Source organism: Pristis pectinata, chromosome 25 (genome assembly GCF_009764475.1).
Source record: "Pristis pectinata isolate sPriPec2 chromosome 25, sPriPec2.1.pri, whole genome shotgun sequence".
In the NCBI taxonomy this organism is placed as follows: Eukaryota; Metazoa; Chordata; class Chondrichthyes; order Rhinopristiformes; family Pristidae; genus Pristis; species Pristis pectinata.
Genome location: NC_067429.1, coordinates 26,680,555 through 26,698,555, shown reverse-complemented (window position 1 = coordinate 26,698,555; position 18,001 = coordinate 26,680,555). Strand labels below are relative to the sequence as shown.

Genomic DNA, 18,001 nt, shown 5'->3' with positions numbered 1-18,001 from the left:
GGTTGACACCCTTTTATCAGAGGTTAGTAACATGTGTATAGATCTCACATAATATAAAAGCTTTGATTTAATTTCTTTTGGAACCTTACCCATTCACTGGATATTTGTAAATCCAGCCAGCCAAGTGGTAACTAGAGCTATGAAAATGAAGATCACTGGGACTATGCTGAATCTCAGAGTACAGCTGGGAAGCAAATGGCTCAAATCACCTTCCAGCACAGGGATTAAGAAGTAATTGGCTATGATTCCTGCTTAAGATCAGTAATTTATCCATGCTGAATGGTATCAACTGATACTATGTATTGGATTACACTTTAAACCAAATACATGTTTGGTTTCTCGGGTAAAAGATCCAATGGCTGAATTTTAGAGAAAAGCACGCAAGTTTTTACCAGTATACAGGTCAATATTTATTGTTCAACTACTATCAAAAAAACAAACCAAAGTCACCATCATCTCTGCCACTGGGATCTCACTTTGAACAAATGTTTGCTGTGTTTCTTTCATTGCAGAAATCCCATCACCACACTGACTGTAATGTGCCTGGAATTTTCCAACATCATGAAAGGTGTAATACAAATAAAACTTCCCATTTTTTAGCCAAGGATTTGTGTCCAAAAAGTGCAAATGAAGAGAACACATGAAGAGGAGTGGACTCAGCTGAGATGCCATTTATAATGAAACAAGGCAATTGCTGCACCAGCTTAAGAAGATGTTTAGTCAAGGTATTAAAAGGCGAGCAGCTTCACGGAACAGTATTGCTGCATAGAGTGTGTGCGTGTGTTTATATCAGGAAAGGAAGAAATAGAAATTAAAGAAATAAAACACATTTTGGAGCAAAAGGACTTCTCCAAAAATCAACTGTGTGCAAGACCTTGAAAATTCCAACTGGCTTATAAAGCAATTTATTCACACTAACCTGGTAAAAGGAGTGAAAGCTTCTTTCTCCTCTCTGCTGCACAATAACCCTAGACTATCAAACAAGAATCATTACTGATTTAGATAAGGCAACAGTTGAACAGGAATTACAACACACATTAGATATGCAATTGCTTTAACCCAATAAAAAAAGCCAATAAAGACAATGAAATTATTCATTTCTGCATGGTTCCAATTATGTTTGTTATCTCAGTGCTTTACAATTAAATTTAAATATTTAGTACGAGAAATTTCTTTAGACCACCAAGTTAAACCACTCAGTCTAGAGTTTCCAGGGTTGGCATAAACCGGAATCTGTACCCATTTTGCCGAAGTTTAAAAACCTAAACACAAAATGGGATTAAAAGAACAGAAACCAAGAGACAATTGTCATTTGGGGACTGCCACACCCACATATTTTAAAACAGTTTCAATATTTAACTATCATGCACTTCAGTCCAAACACGTTTAGAAACTGGCAATTAAGGAAACTTGTACTTTGACATAAAAATCCATTCAAGTTTCTGAGGATTAAAAAAAAGAAAAAAAAATGCATTTAAAACTCTGCCTGAAAATTAAATTATAATGCTAAGATAAAACAATCAAATGGTGGACAAGAACATTGGCGAGTCAGATCATGCAAGCTTCCTGGGCAGAGACTAGGGCTGACAGTAGAATTAATGAACAGATATGAAAGATCAAAATTACTTAGGGTGTCTCATAACTCACAAATGCCCACAATACTGTGATCTTTTAAGGCACTTTAATGTAATACACCCAAATTATGTTTGCATTTCTACACAAATACTTTATAAATGTTTTGCTTGTGAGCCTTGCGGCAAGGATATAAAAGCTTCCTTTTTAGTCTCTGTTCATTTTGAGCACCCAAGGACCAGACAGAGAGCCGATCTCCTTGATTTCTTATTTCTTGTGCCTTTTGTTCATATCATAGGATAAATACACATCCTTCTTTGCCATCACAACAGCCTGTATTTGTTTTGTTCTGCTTGATATTTCAGCAAGGACACAGTAGGAATTTAGAATCATAGAAATGGACAGCATAGAAAATGGCCCATCTCGTCCATACCAACCTCTATGCCTATCTACACTAATTCCATTTGCCAGTCGTAAGAAAGTAAAACATTCACAATGATCAAATTATGTTTGCAAGTATTCAGCTTGCAAAGGCTGCTTAAAAATGTTAGTTTGCTTGTATACCCCATACAAAAATGAGTGTTGAGTTTGTAAACTCCATGGTAGTGTTCATTCAATTTTTTTTCTACTTAAAAAGCAATTTACTACTGGCCAATGTAATGGTTAGTTTCCAGTGATGGATTTTCAGGGATATCCGAATGAAAATCAAGAGCATTTTTTTTTTATCATGTGTTAAACATTTAATTTGGAATAATGTGTGCTATTTTTATTCCCACCCTTCAAAAATGGCGACAAATTAAAAATAAGAGATGAAATGATGGGATTAATTTGGGATGAAAAATTATAAATTATAGACAATCACTTAACTGAGAGAACAGCTGAAGCTGCATTTTAAAGATAGAATCACAGAAACATACAGCACAGAAACAGGCCCTTTTGACCCACTTTGTATATGCCTACCCTGATACTTATCTATGCTAATCCCATCACATTAAGCCCATACCCCTCTAGACCTTTATCCAAGTACTAGTCTAAATGCCTTTTAAATGTTATAATTGTATCTGCTTCCATCACCTCGTTCCAGATATCAGAACACAGGAACAGACCCTTATGCCCACCATATTATACCAAGCTAATTAAACACCTCACTAAACTAATCCCTTCTGCTTACACAATGTCTATATCTCTCCATTCTCTACACATTCAGGTGCCTGAGAGCCTTTTAAATGCCTCTATCATACTTGCCTCCACTACCACCCGTCAGCACATTCCATGCACCCACCACTATGTAAAACAAAAATTTCCCCACACATTTCCTTAAATGCATGCCCTCTAATATTAGGCATTTTGACCCTGGAAAAAAGATACTGGCTGTCTCCTCTATCTATCCCTCTCATAATCTTATAAACTTCTATCAGGTCTCCCCTCAGATTCTGTCACTCCAGAGAAAACAACCCAACTTTGTCCAACCTCTCCTTATAGCACATGCCCTCTAATCCAGGCAACAGCTTGATAAACCTCTTCTGTACCCTCTCCAAAGCTTCCACACTTCCTATAATGGGGCAACCAGAATTGAATGCAATACTCCAGATGTGGCCTAATCAGAGTTTTATAAAGCTGCAACATAACTTCCTGACTCTTGAACTCACCACCCTCTGTATAGAAACCTACCCCTCAGATCTCCTTTAAATTTCTCCTCTCTCACCTTAAACCTGTGCCCTCTAGTTCACAACTCCCCTGCCCTAGGAAGAAGATTCTATCTATGCCTCTCATAATTTTATAAACTCTATAAAGTTACCCCTCAGCCTCCTACAGTGAGAATAAACCCAGCCTCTCCAATCTTTCTTTATAACTACAGCCTTCCATTCCAGGCAACATCCCAATAAAATTTCTTCTGCACTCTCTATTGTTACTGCATTTTTCTTGTAATGTGGCAACCAGAACTGTGCACAATACTCCAAGTGTGGTCTAACCAATGTTTTGTTTAGCTGCAATATCTCGTATTCAAATTCATGACATGTATGAAACAGTATCATACATTTTATGATCCACAACATGTTCCCTCCTTAATGGATGCATCCCAATACACCTATAGCCACTTTCAGTACTGCAGAATTATCTAATGAAGCCACGAGGGATGGAATTACAAAAGAAAATGCAGGAAACACTCAGTAGATCAGGCAGCATCTGTAGAAAGAGAAACGTAGCTAAGTTTCAGGTTGAAGACATTGGTCAGAATTTTCCTTTCCACATCATTGGCAATTTTGTTTTTGATTCCCATGGAGCAATGGGTTGACCTTTGAAGATGTGAAATAGCCTGATAATACAAAGAGCACAGGGCTCACTTTGCTTATTCTTCTTTCCTGGTTGCCCCAAAATAAAAGACCAGTTAAAAACATATTCAGTTAGTAATAACAATTCTTACTTTCTCCAGCAGATAGTTATTGATGTGGCCTCCAATAGGGTCACCTTTAAAATCAAAGTTAATATCCATGTACTTTCCAAATCGACTAGAATTGTCATTGCGGTTGGTCTTAGCATTTCCAAAGGCTTCCAATACACAATTTGATTTTAATAGCATGTTCTTTACCCTGCAGCAGGAATAAAAAAGTGCATCACATCAATATTCCCTGGGCGCTGGGTTATACAAGTACATTTATAATTGTACTTATCTCAGAACCACACTAGATAGACAAATCATTGAACAATGACAACTATTGATTTATATCCTGGATAACTTAGCCTTATTTTTGAATTCCGCTCAAAGTGCTATTAGACACCAAGGGTTAAAATAAGAAATTACCCTTTAATACTACAACCTCATCATATGACCGATTTGATCCGATGTTTTACACTTACTTTATTATAAAAAGCCTTATTCAAAAGCAAAACATTGGAGGGAGCTACAGAAAAACTCAATGACAAAGAAATTCATATAGACAGCACAAATGGCAACCACCCGCATTTTGGTCTGAGTGAGCAAAGGGTTGCCAAAGGCAACAGCTCAATTATCTTGGAATCCAGCAATGAGATGGCACTCGGGCTGTCACAGTGGCACAGCAGTTAGTGTTACTATCTCACAGGTCCAAGGATCCAAGTTTGATCCTGAACTCAGGTGCTGTCTGCACATTTCTCCATGACTATGTAGGTTTCCTTTAGGTGTTCCAGTTTCCTCTCGCATTTAAAAGATATGCTGGTGGGTTAATTGGCTACTGTAAATTACCTCTTAATGTATGTGATGGCAAAAAGAAACAAAGAGGAGCTGATGGGCATGTGTGAAAGAGATTAAGTTACAGGAGTACAGGGAAAGGAGAGGCATAATGGGACCAAGGAGATTGCTCCTTGGGAGTTGGATGGACCCAGTAGGATAAATGGCCTCCTTCCAAGTCTTTCATACAAGGTAAAATGTTGTGAATGATTCTCGTAACACTGAAAATGATCCAAATGGATCTACAATAGAAAATCTGTTTGAGCAAAATTGCTTACGACCCCAACATTGCAAAATGTTAAACAGGGGGAACCTTCAAATGTCTTGATAGCTGTGCCACACTTGAGTGCTGAGACAAGGGCAGCAGAGGAGAGCGCCTCCTAGGTCGTTCATATATTTTGCAAAATATCACCGTATGATGGGGAATCTACCTCTTTCGCGAGTTGTACCATTCAAACAACAGGGCTAACCAAACTGTTTAGGACTTGAGCATACTTTTACTTTCAATTAAGAGGCCGGGTTAATGCAGACTTGAGATTTGTCCACCATTCTGAAATATACGGTTACCAGGGCAAAACAAACAAACAAAATAGACTGCAAGTACAATCAGTTGACATAATTAAGAACCATCTTGTCGAAGCACTGGACCACCCAAGGCCTCATTATCTTCTGCTAACATTGTCAATATCCAAGCGTTAGATACAAATATTTCATCCGCGAAACAACATTTTCTGAGTAATCCTATCAAATAGTATTAAATGTGCTGAGCAAAAGGTGCCTCTGCATTATGTCAAAAATCACACAATTCTGCTCTGAGCAATGCCTCACAATTACGTTCACAGCATTTATATACATAATTTCAGACTATGGAAACCCCTGAATTCCACGGGATCCAGATGGAATCTATTCACTTTGGTCAAGGTTTATTAGAAAATATTATCTTGAATTGAGGCTATGTGAAATTATAGTTGTTAACAACTGTTTCTGTATTCCAAGTAAATTTATTGCATGGACCATGTTTTATATTATGTGTGAGATTTGATAAACTTCCATTATACACTGAGTCCTAAGGTTGGTTAAGAATGCAAATGGAGCTGGAGAAATTTGCACGAAATTCAGAATACCGGGAGATTTATTGCCCAGCTTTGCTAGTCAATAGAGGTGGCAGATTGAGCAATTTTGGGATTGTTCTGCATGGTGGTGTTTAGAGGGGTTGGATATTTCCAAATATGGAAGTATGGCTTCTGGACCTTAATATGTTTAAGTGTCTGAAAACATTAAGCTTGGGTATTCTTGATAAGACTGTTAGAAAATTTCATGGAATTATACAGACCACCTCTGTGTTACGAATGGGTTCCATTTTACAGACATCATGTCCATAGGATGATTTTGTTCTTAAGTCAGAAAATACACAAAGTCACTCGATATGGTAACCATAATTCTACAGTATTGTAATGAACGGCATCAAAATTACTAAAATTACAATTACTAAAATTACAATTACTAAAATTACAATTACTAAAATTACAATTACTAAAAGTGGAGAGAGAAAACTAGTTCTGCCACTTGTAGGAACAAACATATGCACATAAGTCAGACTTTTGAATTTAACAATATTATATGAGCTCGTACGTACAAGTGTCTATACAGTAAGTCAGTAATAAATGGGCTGTAATAAAATTCAACTCAATAAATGCAACAATCAACACAATACATCAAAATCTTCAGAGGTCTGTGCATTGAGAATGTTTCTCTTCATGCAGGATTAATAAACAAACATAATGAAAGGAAACAATTACTCAAATTCTACATTAATCAAGATGTCCATTTACTACCTTTCCACTTCCTGCCTTTGGCTGGGATTTGTAATAGCTGCAATGAACTGCATGATGTATTTGCTTGCTTCTGTTTTGCCAGCACCACTTTCCCCTGAAATCCAGAAAGAAGAAGAATTCAATAAGCTCCAGCTGACAATTTCAGACATCAAAACTTAGTGCAAAAAAAACCTTATGATCAACCAGCCAAGAAAACAATGCAACTATAAAAAATAGTATGTACTTCAGTTATACTTCTCTAAATCACACTTTCTTTACAGGCCAAAATATTTTTCTCTTTTGAAGGCTATAATTTAGGAATTTGAACACAGTCACAATGTGGAGGTCATTTCCCACCCACCACCCAGCAACCCCAGCCCCCCCACCCCCCCAATAATACACAGGTAAGTCCCATTTCGTTCATCTATAGATAGGCTCATTTCTGTCCATTTCACAATCAATTGCATGGCTGAATAACCCACCTCCTCAGCATGGAGGCTGGCTTCATAATTAAAAAGGGCTCCTGCTGCACTGCTAATCTTTATAGAACAATAACAGATGAATAAAACAATACTGTTTTCTATTTTAGGGAAGTCCAAGATTCAATGATTAGTATCTTGCTTGAGAATATTTAAGAAAATATCACATCATTGGTGAGTTGCTCTGTATCTGTCATACCCTCATTTTAAAACATGCTAACCTGAACTTGCACCACATTAAGCTGAGGAAATTTCCCACTGACGACAACAGGAATATAACAGGACTGATATTGCAATTCTTCTGGTTTAGCCTGTTTCTGACTGGCTCAAACATTCTACTGCGCACAAAGCCCAGGGTGTCATGCACACTGGGATTTTCTCTGTAACCTACCACCAATACAAAGAATGAAAAAAGTGGAAGTCCTGTTGGATAGCAGATAAGAAGCCAGTAAGGGAATTAAAGGTGGTGATGGAGAAGGGAGAGGGAGCACCCAAGTATCACATGCATGACAATTTTCTCTGCATACCTCCTGTCAATACAAAGATGGAGATAGTGAAGACCCTGTTGAATAGAAAATCTTCAAGAATGAAGAGGGGAATCAAAACATAGCACTGGGGAATGGTGAAAGGTGGGTGGTGGGGGGGGCAGTTAGGGTTTTAAGCAAATATCAGGGGTAAGTGGCTGAGATAGGATCAGGAAGTGAGAAAACAAAGCAGGCAAGAGACACAAGAACAGCACACAAAATGCTGGAGGCACTCAGCAGGCCAGACAGCACCAGTCAACGGTCCTTTTCCCTCTATAGATGCTGCCTGACTCACTGAGTTCCTCCAGATTTCCAGCATCTACAGTCTTGTCTCCAGGAGACTGCAGATGCTGGAATCTGGAGCAACAAACAATTTGCTGGAAGAACTCTGCAGGTCAACAGCATCTGTGGGCGGGGGAAGGAATTGTCAACGCTTCGAGTCGTAACCATGCATCGCAACCACAGCTGCAGAGTTCCTCCAGCAGATGGTGTGTTGAAATGAGCAGGAAGGGTTGCCAAGACCTCTGAATGGGGACCAGAGGCCCAGTAGCAAGTGGGTGGGTGAGAGGGGGGCAGCACATGGGTGAGAGAGTGTTTTCCGAAAGGGAAATGTTATTGAAAACACCCTCCTTCAGGAAAAGAGGCACATCCAATTCTCAGCAGCAGTGCTGAAGTTATCCCTTTAAATAACACTTCAGTGCTCTTGTTCAGACCCTGCTATGTTATTTAGGCTTTATCTGTACACAGAACTTTGTGCAAGTGACAGCAAACGATGGTATGTGCTTTTAAAATACTAACATGCCCTGCGGCTTCTGTGCATTAGATAGTCACAACACAACAACTTCCAGCAACAACTTCACACAACTTTGCTCAAAGCTAACAAACATTTTTCTCTACATTGTAATATTGATAAAAATTCAAAAAGACATCAAAATGTACTACCTTAGGGCAACACAAAGCAAAGTTTAATACAAGTTTGTTTACATTGAACCATTCCAGAACAATCTCGTGTTACAGGACCATTATCAGGTACAACAGCACACAAAGAATACCTAATCATAAGAATCAATGAGATGAAGCTCAGTTTGTACCAAAACAAATTCTTAACCATTTAAGAAGTTCAATGAGCATATTCTGGGCTGTAAACACTTTCTGGAATAGCAGTTTGCAACCTTGGGATTGCAATCTAATTTGGGATCATAAATGAAAAAAGGTCCCAAAGGCAGTTGGCAAAACTGATGTTTGTTTTTTTTCCTTTTAGCAAGGTAACTAAATATTAGCATCATTCTGGGGTCACCAAAAATTTCCAGTGTTTAAATTGGATCATGCTAATGAAAGCACTAAGAAGCAGTGCTCTAGTTTGCTTGCTTTGAAGAAATATGCATGGTAGATCAATTGAAGCTAAAGAAGCAGAAGTGTACAGTTGCAACCCTGACTGTGCCATAGTGTTAATACCCAAATATGCTGGATAAAAAACACTGATGACAAATTATTTAACTACCAATGGATAAACCTTCACGGTTTTGCTTTAATTAAGCAATCCCTACCAGATATGACAATGCAGGTGTCTTTAGACCTCCTCTTCATGGCTTTGTATGTTGCATCCGCAATAGCAAATAGGTGAGGTGGTCTCTCATACAGTTCCCGTCCCTTATATTGCTCAATGGTGTCCTTCCCGTAGATATTCATAGGGCGATAAGGATTAACAGAAACCACCACTTCACCAATGTACGTGTAAATTCTGCCTTTCTCAAACCTGCCATGAAGAATAAAAAAATTAAAAATTGTTGAACATCAACAATACAGACATTTTACTGTGCTATATCAACCACTGAAAGGACATCATATGAAATTTTGTGTAGCAAATAAATATTCTATGGAGTCAGATGCATTTCTAGTACATTGCTAGAATTAGTTCCGTGATTTGACACACTTTGCCCACAATTCACCTTAAGCATGCCATGCAAATATAAGAGTTAGAAATTCAAAACCTGTTCAAAAAATTTTTTAAAATAAGAATTTGAATTGTTTACAATATTCCCGGGGAGTTATGTAACCAATTCTGAAATTTTGGATAAATAACTCCCTACTTTTCAGTGTTATCTATCTTCAGGTGGACTCCTGAACCTTGTTTCTTTTCATGCACTTAGTGCATACTTCTAGTTATGTGCAACGTTCCTCTACCCACTTGGACACTAATTTTTTTTTAAACGATTACTCAGCATCATTTTTCTTACCAAAGTTTGTCATCTTTGTTTCATTATAGTGAAGTCTGATATATGACCAGTGTGCAATTAATGCATTCCTGTCTATAGATGTTGCCCAACGTAGCTAGTGCTTCAAGCATTTTCTATTTTTACCCCCATATTTCAGTGTCATCTATTTTGAAACTGAACTACTGATCTTAAATAGTTCATGTAATTGGTAAACAATGGTTTCTGCACTGATATGGAATAGGCAGGTTAGCAAAACTAACGCCCATGCAATAAAGGGGTCACTGGCAACAAAGACAGAAAACAGAAAAGTAACCAGTTATCTTTACTGACGAGGGATCAATACAAGGATGATTTTTAAAAAATAAATATATTAATAACTTGAATATGGAAAGTCACAATAAAATCTTAGAATGTACAGCTATCAAGCCAGAAGATGCAGAAAATAGCAAGGATAGTAACAGACCACAAGCAGAGGTAGCACAAACATGTAAAAAGGGCAGGCAAGTAGATGAAATGTAGTACCAAAATGTGTGATGATATATTTTGACAGAAAGAAAGATTATGTCAGTTTTAAGGGGTACTTAAGTTCCAAAGATCTTTGAAAGATGTCAGAAAGGTTGGAAGAAAAGTTGGTAACACATTATGGAATCCTAAGCTTTATAGGGGAGGAACATATAACATGATGGCACCAGAGAATGGTGACATTTTGCAGCCAGTTCCCAAGGGAACACTAAAATATTCTCGTGCTTACCTTCTAAAGTGGAAGTCTGCAGCTACAATGACTACAGTAACAAATAATGTTTTAAGCTATTTAAATATATTAGCAATCTTATGATCACTAGACAGACCCAACAGACTCAGCAGACCAGAGCACCCAGGTGAGAAGAGCACACGGAAACGCCAGGGAAGCCTCCATTGTGTCAGAAGACATGGTTGCAAGGGACACTTCCCTCCCTAGCATCCTCCGGGCTGACATGCAATAATTAGACAACAAGATAGAAGACCTCAGAGCAAGAATGCTGCAGAGAGACACGAGAGGTTGCTGTATATACTGTTTTACAGTGTTTCACATGGCTCACCCCCAGCTCTTGAGACACGGACTTCACCATCCACCACGCAGGTCAGGCTGCACCGACAGGTAAAGGCAGAGGCGGCGGTGTTTGCTTCTTGATTAAATAGACGTGGCCGTTCTGTCTCAATCTTGCTCCCTGACCTGGAACATCTGATGTTCAAGTGTCATCTGTACTATCTTCAGAGGGAGTTCTCTGGCGTTATCCTGGTTGCATTATACATCCCACCCCAGGCAGATGTCAAGCTGGCACTGGAAGAATTGAGTGCCGTGATTAACAGGCACAAAACGGTACATCCAGATGTCTTCCCCATCAACATGGAGCCTTCAACCAGGCTAGCTTGAAGAAACCTCAGTTGAACCACTACCAGCATGTCACCTGTAACACCAGAAGACACAACATACTCGACCACTGTTACACCATCAAGTGCGCCGACTGAGCCATGCCGTGCCAGCCCTTCGGGAAATCTCACCATATAGCCATGCTTCTACTTCCTGCATACAGGCAGAGACTGAAGAGTGCGGCACCAGTGGAGGGGACCACAAAGATCTGGCCAAGGGAGGGGGAGGAGCATATATGGGATTGCTTTGAATCGGTGGACCTGGCCATATTCAGAGATTCATTGACAAATCTGAACGAATATGCCACAGTTGTCATAGACTTCATCAAGACCTGTATTGGATGAGTGTGAAAATAATTTGAGTCTTCCCAAAACAGAAGCCCCAGGTGAATCAAGAGATTCATAGTTTGCTAAGGGTTAGATCTGTGGTGTTCAGGACTGGTGATCCAAAGACCTACAAGTAGTCCAGGTACGACCTCTGGAAGGCTGTTGTGAGAGCAAAGGCAATTCCAGACAAAGCTGGAGACACAAATGGACACTTGACAGCTGTGGCAGGGCTTGCACGTCACCACCTCCTACAAGGAGGATTCAAATAGCATAAACTGCAAAGACGCATCATTCCCTGATGAGCATAATACCGTTCATGCTTGCTTTGACATGAAGAATAATGACACACCTGCATGAGTCCTCATAGCACCTGACAACCTTACGATCTCTTGGTCTCAGAGGCTGACGTCAGAACATTCTTCCAGAGGGTGAGCCCTCGCAAGTCGTCAGGCCCTGACAGCATACCTGGTTGAATGCTTAAAAACCTGAGCTGATCAACTGGCTGAAATGTTCAGAGATATCTTCAACCTCTCGCTTCTGTGGTCTGAGGTTCCCACCCGCTTCAAGATGGCATCAATTGTACCAGTGCGCAAGGAGAGCAGGGTGACTTGCCTCAATGACTACAGTCCAGTAGCACTTACACCCACCGTAATGAAGTGCTTTGAAAGGTTGCTTATGCTTGAATCAACTCCTGCCTCAATAAAGACCTGGACCCACTTCAATTGCCTATTACCACAATAGGTCTAAAGCAGATGGTCTCTCGCTGTCTTTCCACTCTGCTGTGGACAACCGGAACAGGTACGTCAGGCTGTTGTTCATTGACTACAGCTTGGCATTCAACACAACCATCCAATCAAAACTTACTGTCAGGCTCCAAGACCTGGGCCTCTGTACCTCCCTCTGCAATTGGATCCTCAACTTCCTCTCTGGGAGATATCAGTGCGGATCGGAAATCTTATCTCCTCCTCACTGACCATCATAGGTGCACCTCAGGGCTGCGTGCTTATCCCCCGCTCTACTCTCTCTATACCTACAATTATGCAGCTAAGCATAGCTCCAATGTCATCTGCAAATTTGCCGCTCACGCCACTGTTATTAGTAGAATCATGGATAGTGACGAGGCAGCATACAGGAGTGAGATGTCAGCTGGTTGAGTGGTGTCGTAACAACCACCTTTCACTGAATGTCAGCAAAACCAAGGAACTGATTGTGGACTTTAAGAAGGGGAAGTCATGGGAACACACACCAGTCCTCATTGAAGGGTCTGTGGTGGAAAGGGTGAGCAGCTTCGAGTTCCTGGGTGTCAATATCTCAGAGGACCTATCCCAGGCCCAGCACATAGATGCAACTTTGAAGGCGGCACACAAGCATCTCTACTTTCATAGAAGTTCAAGGAGATTCAGCATGTCATCAAAGACTCTGACAACTTCTACAGATTGTACAGTGGAAAGCATTCTGACTGCATCATGGCCTGGTACAGAAACTCCAATGCACAGGAATGCAAGAGGCTACAGAAAGTAGTGGACTCAGCTAGTTCCATCATAGGTACAACTCTCTCCAAAGGATACCTACGAGGAGGCAATGTCTCAGGAAGCCAATATCCATCACTGGGAACCCCACCATCAGATCATGCCCTCTTCTTGATGCTTGCCATCAGGCAGGAGGTACTGGAGCCTGAAGACCCACATGTCAAGGTTCACCAACAGCTTTGTCCCCACTGCCATCAGGTTCTGGAACCAACCTGAAAAACCCTAACACTATCTCGGATTACATTTCTTTTTCACTTTCTCAACTTCCACTAGTGTCATTATGTTTATTTTGTTGTGAAAGTTAGGTATAATTTATGTTAATTTAAGTTTATGTTAACTTATGTTTGTAATGTACTGTGCTGCTGCAAAAAGCTAATTTTCATCGTTTATATACAGTGTATACATGCTTATGACAATAAACTTGAACTTGTAATATATGCAGGGATGAGAAACTTCAGCTACAAGCTGAAGCCAGGCTTGGTTTCTTTATAGCAAGAGTTTAAGAGATTTGATAGAGCTATATCAAATTACTGGTTTAAGTTATCATAGAACCAGGAAGCATCCATTTAAACTGAAGGGTAAAATGCATAAGAGTTGAAGGAAATGATTTTTTTTTAAATGCAGAGGTTGATGATTTCAAATTCTCTGCCTGCAAAGGTGTTGGAAGCAGTCTTCAGTCAAGCCTTTGAAAGGAATTGGACAGATATGAAAAATATACAAAGCTATGTGGAAAGAGCAAGGCAATGGAACTGACAGATTGCTCTACAGAGAGCTGGCGTGTCAATTGGCTCCTTCTATACTGTAAAAATTCTATGATTTTGCTGAAACATCATTTGCCATCTAGCTGTCAATCTGAGCGACAACCATTGGCAGCTTGATATATGCAAATTAAGTGGAATCCAGATTTATAAAGTTCTGAAACTTTGATTGCCTTGATGTACAACACAAAGCTTGTTAACTATGATTTCTATTAGTTTTAACCTCCATGCTTTTATTTTTCTATTTAGGGCAGCACAGGTAGTATAACTGTCTCAGTTCAGCGATTCTCACCTCTAGTGCTACCTGTGACCACGTGGGTTCCCCTGGATGCTTCAGTTCCCTCCCACATCCTAAAGATAAGGTGGTTATTTGGTTAACCATCAACTGTAAATTCCCCTGCAGTGTTGATGGCTAATGGTAGAATCAGAAGGGCCAATTGCAGGAAATATGTGGGAGAATTAGATTGATGGATTGTTCTGGGAGCCTAAATGTAACTGATTGGCCAAATGGCTACCATCTACATTGTAAGGAAATATATGGCTACATTTATTCAGCAGAGGGCAGCATAATCTTAGTTTCCTGTCAACAATAGCATTGTCTAGCTCAGAGCATCAGAACAATGTTCAGGCTGATTCAGTGCTCACTGTACCCCTCAGTGAAGACATTCATTAAGTTCAAATTTATTTTCCACAAGTGAATTTCACAGAGTTATTTTACATTTAGAAATTGAGCTTCTGCATACCATTAAACATATCACACTGAGTAACCACAAATACTTAACACATGCCTTATTCTTTGAAGCTATCGCATCTCAGACTTCTTCAATATTTGTATTTAAATACTGCATATTCAAAGCCAGAAACCTTACTTGATATTTTATTTATGATCTCAGAACAGTAAAGGTTTTCCTCATAAGGGTTCAACATTACGAAACATGTTGACTACTTTTATGGAGGTGAAGAACAGAAGTTAAAAAATGGGGAACTGAGATAGAACTAATCTACAAAACCAATGAAATACTAGAGGAACAATTCCCTTAAAAAAAAGCTTAGAAATTCAATTCAGCAATTGAGTCATGCTGTTTTTTCTATTTCTATCCCTCGAGCTCAGAGATCCAAAACTCAAGACAAATTGGGATTAGAAGAAATCTATGCTGCTTTAAAAGAGCTTGGTTAGAACAATCCAAGTAATCATTTGTAACTATGTGCATTAATATAACAAATGTGTAATGAACAGACATGCAAGGAAGCATTAAGCCACATGTAGTCATAACTAGCAGGGGTGGCCAAAAACTTGTTTGAAAACAATTTTGAGGAGAGTCTTTACAAGAGATAAGATATCTTTATCAGTCACATGTACATCAAAACACACAGTGAAATGCATCTTTTTGCGTAGAATGTTCTGGGGGCAGCCCACAAGTGTCGCCACGCTTCTGGTGCCAAAGTAGCATGCCCACAACTCCTAACCCATGCATCTTTGGAATGTGGGAGGAAACCAAAGCACCCGGAGGAAACCCATGCTATCACGGGGAGAACGTGTAAACTCCTTACAGACAGTGGCCAGAATTGAACCCGGGTCGCTGGCGCTGTAATAGCGTTACGCTAACTGCTGCACTACCATGCTGCCCAGGTAGAAAGGGGTGCATAAACAAGAGCAAATGAAAGCCTAATCCCAGAAAATATTTGATCAGAATAGTATCTGACATGAGTTACTGGAACTAAGATTCTTTGAAATAGATCTCCTGATAGACTGAATACTTTCAGTCGAAGCCTGTAGAGCTTAGTGGATATAGAAACAAAGACCATGCTGCTAGCACTTTCCACTCAAAGCAAATGAGAAAAATGCATGCATTTGATCATTATGTTTCTTCTACTTAGGAATACTTATCCATTATCCAAATGCCGAACACAAGTTGACATAGCCAAGGCATAAGGACCTAATGCAGTCCACAAGGTTATATAACCTGCTGGCCTCATCATAAAATAATTATTGTACATACTAAAGCTATACGAGAAATATTTTATCATTCCAAATCTGAAGGAAGGTGATAGTGTAGGTAGTACTAGACAAAAGGAAAACATTTTAAGCTCCCAAAATGAGGCAAGCTGCCTCATATTCTACTTTTCATTTACAATTGAAGAGCAAATTCTTGAGACGCTGTTCAACTATTGCTGCAAGGTCCATACCAAGGACTTTGGCACTGGCATGCTCATTGTATGCCAGGTGGCCCTTCCAGACACCACTGCAGCAGCTCCCTTTGTGCTGGAGTCCTCTCTCCTTGCAGCTCCTTGTACTTTATACCACAAAAGACTATACAGGATTATATTGAGGACGGACAATATCCAAACTTTAAAAACTGTGGTTTTATAGCAGTCCACACTAAAAGTTAAACTAGAAAAATAAATGTCTCATTATTTTTGTTATATTAGTGAAATGAATGACAGAGGGGCAAACAGTAGCTCAAAGCATTGGTTTCCCAAACCAGACCCCAAGATGGTTCCTGTCTGTTTGTGATAGGAGTTAGAATTCAGTCCAACACCCTTAGCTATTTCCTTCCTTCACTGTAGACTCCGTCTTCACCAGCTGCAATGCAATTTAAACACCTTCCCCCTCCAGATAAAGCTTCCTTTCAGCTCACTGACTCATACCGTAACTGTGCCAACACCACCAGCCAAATGTACTTTAAAGATATAGTTTATCAAATCAATAAAAAATAAATTGGAAGCATAAAGTACAATAAGCAGTGAATAAACTAGTGCTTCTTTTGTTCACCTAGCCACTACAGTTTATTTACAGAGATTAGGAATTTCATTGAACCTTCATGACCTAGAAGAGTTAGCTAGTAATACCTCATAATACTGCATAACCATAATCAAATGTGCAAGAAAGCTTAGTGTGTTATAGTTAAGGTAACACTTTAGCTGATGTTGTTCTGTGACTGAACTCTGCCTGGCTCTGAGGTGGCAATTCCCATGCAGTCAGTTTGAAAAATGCAGAACAAAAATTAAATTACTGATCAACCAGTGTGCTCAAGTACAGGTCAAAACACAGCTGTCCAATTATTTTTCCTCCCACAGGATGTTAGCCAGACCAGCTTTTACTAATACCAGAAGTGCTTGACGTTTTCTTTGCCTAAATTCTAATCAGAGTAGAAGCAAACAAAAACATCCACCCTAACTTAGTTGCCTCCCCTCATCACCTCCCATTTAATTTTCATGGAATTTAATATTTTTGTCCAATTTTCTTTAGTTTCAATTATTGAGAAGTGCATAAACTTTAGTTCATCCAAAATTTTGCTGCCTAAATCTGAACTCTGAACAAGTCTTGTTCACCTTTTGACCCTCTGCTCACTAATCTTCACTGACCCCTGATCTAGCAACACTGATTTTTATCTTTATTTTGAAATCCCTTCCATTTCTCATCCCTAATGATCTCTGCAGCTTCTTCCAGCATGACAGCCTTGAGGTCTCTGCACTCCTCCAGGTTCAGGCTCTTTTAAATTTTTTTTAAAATTTTATTTACAGCGTGGTAACAGGCCCTTCCGGCCCAACAAGTCAGCACCGCCCATTTTTTAAACCCAAATTAACCTACTCGTACGTCTTTGCAATGTGGGAGGAAACCGGAGCTCCCAGAGGAAACCCACGCAGACACGGGAGAACGTACAAACTCCGGCGCTGTAATAGCATCACGCTAACCACTACGCTACCGTGTAGAATTTCTACCGTCATTGCTTGACCTATGGCAGTCAAGCTGTCAGGTGCCTGGGCAATTCCCAAGCAAAACTACTCCACTTCTTTCTAGTCTACAAGGACACTTCTTACCCACTTAATTGATATAGTTTTGATCACCTATTATCTGAAGTAGTTCTGTGCCACAGAAACTACGTTAACCCTTCAGTGTACTACATATTCCAAGGAGGAGCGCATCACTGTCAAAGGTGCAATTCTTTAAATAATGTTAAACTGGTGCCCCCATTTCCACTTCAGATTGATGTAAATGATTAAATGACACCATGCTGCAACATTCTTTTAGTGGTCTATTTCAGTATAATCCTAAACAAACTTCATTCTAGGACACTTATTCTTGTGACTCAATGTGTGCGTTATTACAGTCAATGTTGCACTTAAACATTACACACTTTTTTAAATACACAGTGTGGTAGG

The 18,001-nt window shown here is 39.6% G+C and overlaps 1 protein-coding gene across 2 annotated transcripts in view; it reads right to left on the bottom strand.

Annotated features, from left to right (window-relative positions):
- The window catches only part of myo1d (myosin 1D), a 427,465-nt gene that overhangs the window by 333,105 nt on the left and 76,359 nt on the right, over positions 1 to 18,001 (bottom strand). For both annotated transcript variants that reach the window (XM_052038939.1, XM_052038938.1), the window contains exons 2-5: positions 9,145 to 9,353; positions 6,616 to 6,709; positions 3,998 to 4,163; positions 920 to 973 (exon numbers count right to left, since the gene is read on the bottom strand). In XM_052038939.1, the coding sequence (XP_051894899.1) occupies positions 920 to 973; positions 3,998 to 4,163; positions 6,616 to 6,709; positions 9,145 to 9,353 (523 nt within the window). The remainder of the gene's footprint in view (positions 1 to 919; positions 974 to 3,997; positions 4,164 to 6,615; positions 6,710 to 9,144; positions 9,354 to 18,001) is intronic.